The 3160-nt window shown below is 25.1% G+C and overlaps 1 protein-coding gene across 1 annotated transcript in view; it reads right to left on the bottom strand.

The window, feature by feature from the left end:
• Window positions 1-2011, bottom strand: part of LOC100167729 (uncharacterized) — a 5274-nt gene extending 3263 nt beyond the window's left edge. The window contains 1 exon segment of the mRNA NM_001162291.2: window positions 1874-2011. Within this exon segment, the coding sequence (NP_001155763.1) occupies window positions 1874-1928 (55 nt within the window). The 5' untranslated portion in view covers window positions 1929-2011.
• Window positions 2012-3160: the final 1149 nt, after the last annotated feature.

The following is a 3160-nucleotide window of genomic DNA, read 5'->3' as shown; positions in this document are numbered from 1 at the left end:
CCAGGCCATTAAAAAAAATATATATTTATATAAAATGCTTTATTTAAAGAGCTTTATTTTGGATAGTTAAAATATGGGTATTGAATAGCAATTTTGAGTCGAATTGTATACCTAAGTCTTTGACTAGAGAGGAACGAAGTAGATTAATATATTTAGATAAACAGTAAAACAGTACTACAGTTTTTGTAGTTAAAAATTTATAAAATGGTCAACTTTTATATCTAAAGGTTGAAAATTTAAAACAAGATTCCACGTAAGAAGTTAATTCTGTTACCAAAAAATCTAAAAACAAATAAGCACAGTTTATTTTTATACTCATTTTAAGTTCAAATTTGGATGAAATTACATATCAAAATACCTAGAATAACCATTTTAGTTATTTTGTTGCGATTGTATAATATTATTCGTGGGTACACGAAACTTCTAAAGCATGCTATTATATATATATATGATAGTATCACGGTTTGTTGTTGATGTATAACGCGTTATAAGTACCTAATGAATATTGTGATATGATTAATTTGGAATTTATTATAAGTAACTATTATAGGTCAATTTTTTTTTACCATAGATAAGTATATAATATGTCTTATACCTAGACTGACATACCGTCTCCGCTCAGAATCGTTTTTCTTATACAATAATATTATATCATTGAATTCAAATTTAATACCATCCATTATACAGTGACCCACTTGTAATCTACTGTACAGCAGAGTGACATCCACTTACCCACCTTTTTACAATTTTTGGCCCAACAGATAAAACTTTATTGATATTCATAGAAAAAATTGATATATGAAATTGTCCGTAAACAGCTCAAACAAATCAAAATATTTTGAAAATTGTATTAAATATAAAAATTGATCAAATAAACATTCAGGGAAATTTTCATGTATCTACAGTTATTTGTTTTTGAATTACAACAAAATAAGAAAATCGCTACATGAGAAATCGAGTGAATATCCAATGTTGTAAAAATTTGAATTTCAAACTCTGATAAAAATTTAATTTGACTTTCTTATAGACATTTTTTTTTTGATAAAGGTAGATAATCTTTTAAGGAATCTTGTATTACATTTTTAAATCTTAGATTTAAATCTAAGATCTACAATTTTTACGAATTCTTAACTCAAAATAATTTACTAATTTTCGTGATTTTTCCATATTTTGTAAATTTTTGAACTTTAAATGCTAATAAAATAAAACTGTGACTAAGGATTTTTAATATTTTCAAATGTCATTGTAACAATATATTAGGAGCTTTGTATTTAATTTTCAAGTACTTTTACCCAACAAATAAAGTTTTATTGACATTCATAGAAAAAAAAAACTAATAAAATTGGAAACTGAAAATGTCCCTAAACAGTTCATAACAAATCAAAATATTTTGAAAATATTATCATGTATAGAAAATGGAAATATAAACAACCAGTGAAAATTTCATGTAGCTACGGTCATTTTTTTAAAAGTTACACCAAAACCCAAAGTAGGTTTTGTGAAAAATCGATTTTGCGTAAAAATTCCCGTTTTCCCTTAATTTTTCGTTTGTTTTTCACGACGCTTTTGAAAATTACTATGAATTTTAAATTTTGACCTCTCCAACGTACTAACAATATTCACTTTCCCATTGAACAAGATATTGAAGTTGAAAATCGAAGTATTATTTCGACTACTAATCGTGTAAACAGACACAAAAAAAAAAAAAAATAAAAAAAACACACATCATTGTAAAATCAATACATTCATTGTTCCACTCAGAATCTAAAATGAAAGAATATGCATTACAATTAATTATAATCTATCTCGTTTTATTATTATTTTTTTTTTATAATATTTTTTCAGAGGTTTCAGAGAAAAGAAAAGTATTTACCTGAAATTGTGCACATTAAATACAATGAAATGAAAACACCTGCAAGTTTCTTCATTTTTATTTTACTGTTTAAATTATAATAATATATGAACTTATTTATAACGTGTTTGCTGTTTTTCGCACAAGCTGTGACTAAAGTAATGCATACACTGACGTCTGATTTATTTGATAACCCAATGCCATTGAAGTTGAAATTAAACAAATAATTATAGCTCTATAAGAAGACCAATTATTTTGGATATGTAATATTATTGATTGTGCATTATCTTGTTTAATAAGTATAGTTACTGCGACATCATAATCACATACGACATACCATCATATTAATAAACATAGTATAAATATAAGTATATGGTATTACTATGTAATAAATAATATTTATAAATTATAATATGATATGAAAGAAGTACCTTTTCCAATATCGTAACACTATATCAGTCATCAGTCATCAGTCGTTCTTAGCCGGGGGATAATCTGTCCCACCAGTGGTAAACTTTGATAAGGTAAAGAAGGGAGTATATTAGTAAGGAAATTATAAGAATAACATTAAATGAGATTAAATTATAATAATAAAATAAAGAAAGAAATCTAAAAAGGTGGGCAAGTGGGTGTCGCTCTGTTGTACAGTAGGTTTACTAGTGGGTCACTGTAATGGATGATGTTAAATTTGAATTCAATGATATAATATCATTGTATAAGAAAAACGAATCTGAGCGGAGACGGTCAGTCAGCCTATGATATTACCAAGTACCAAGTACCAAGTACCAAGTATATTTGATGATATTATTGTGAATAAAGTAATTTATATATAACCTATAGGTATACGTGGAAATTTGTTTTAAATTTTCAATATTTAGATATGAAAGTTGAACATTTTATTAATTTTTAATTGCTGAATAATTTGTACATTTTCAATTTTATAAATTTCGTCAAAATTTGAACTTAAGATCATAAAAAAAATTCCGCATATATTTTTTAAATATTTTTCAACTTCTATTGTTATATCAGGAGCTTTATATTAATTGTTGACGTTTTTTTGCCCAACAAATAAAATGTTATTGATATTTATATGAAAAAAAACTAAAAAAAATTGAAATTTGAAATTGTTTGTTTATAGCTCTAAAATAGTTAAAATATTTTCAAAATGAATAGAAAATGAAAATAGAACGGTGATGTTGTGTGAGTAGATAAGTGGCATAATTAATTAAGTAGTCTAAATATTTTGAACATTTAATTTATTATCTATAATATAGGTACCTACTTACCGACATAGTAGTAAAAAGTTTC

The sequence above is a fragment of the Acyrthosiphon pisum genome, chromosome A1 (assembly GCF_005508785.2).
Source record: "Acyrthosiphon pisum isolate AL4f chromosome A1, pea_aphid_22Mar2018_4r6ur, whole genome shotgun sequence".
In the NCBI taxonomy this organism is placed as follows: Eukaryota; Metazoa; Arthropoda; class Insecta; order Hemiptera; family Aphididae; genus Acyrthosiphon; species Acyrthosiphon pisum.
The sequence above is the reverse complement of the archived record's forward strand: the minus strand, read 5'-3'. Positions and strand labels throughout refer to the sequence as shown.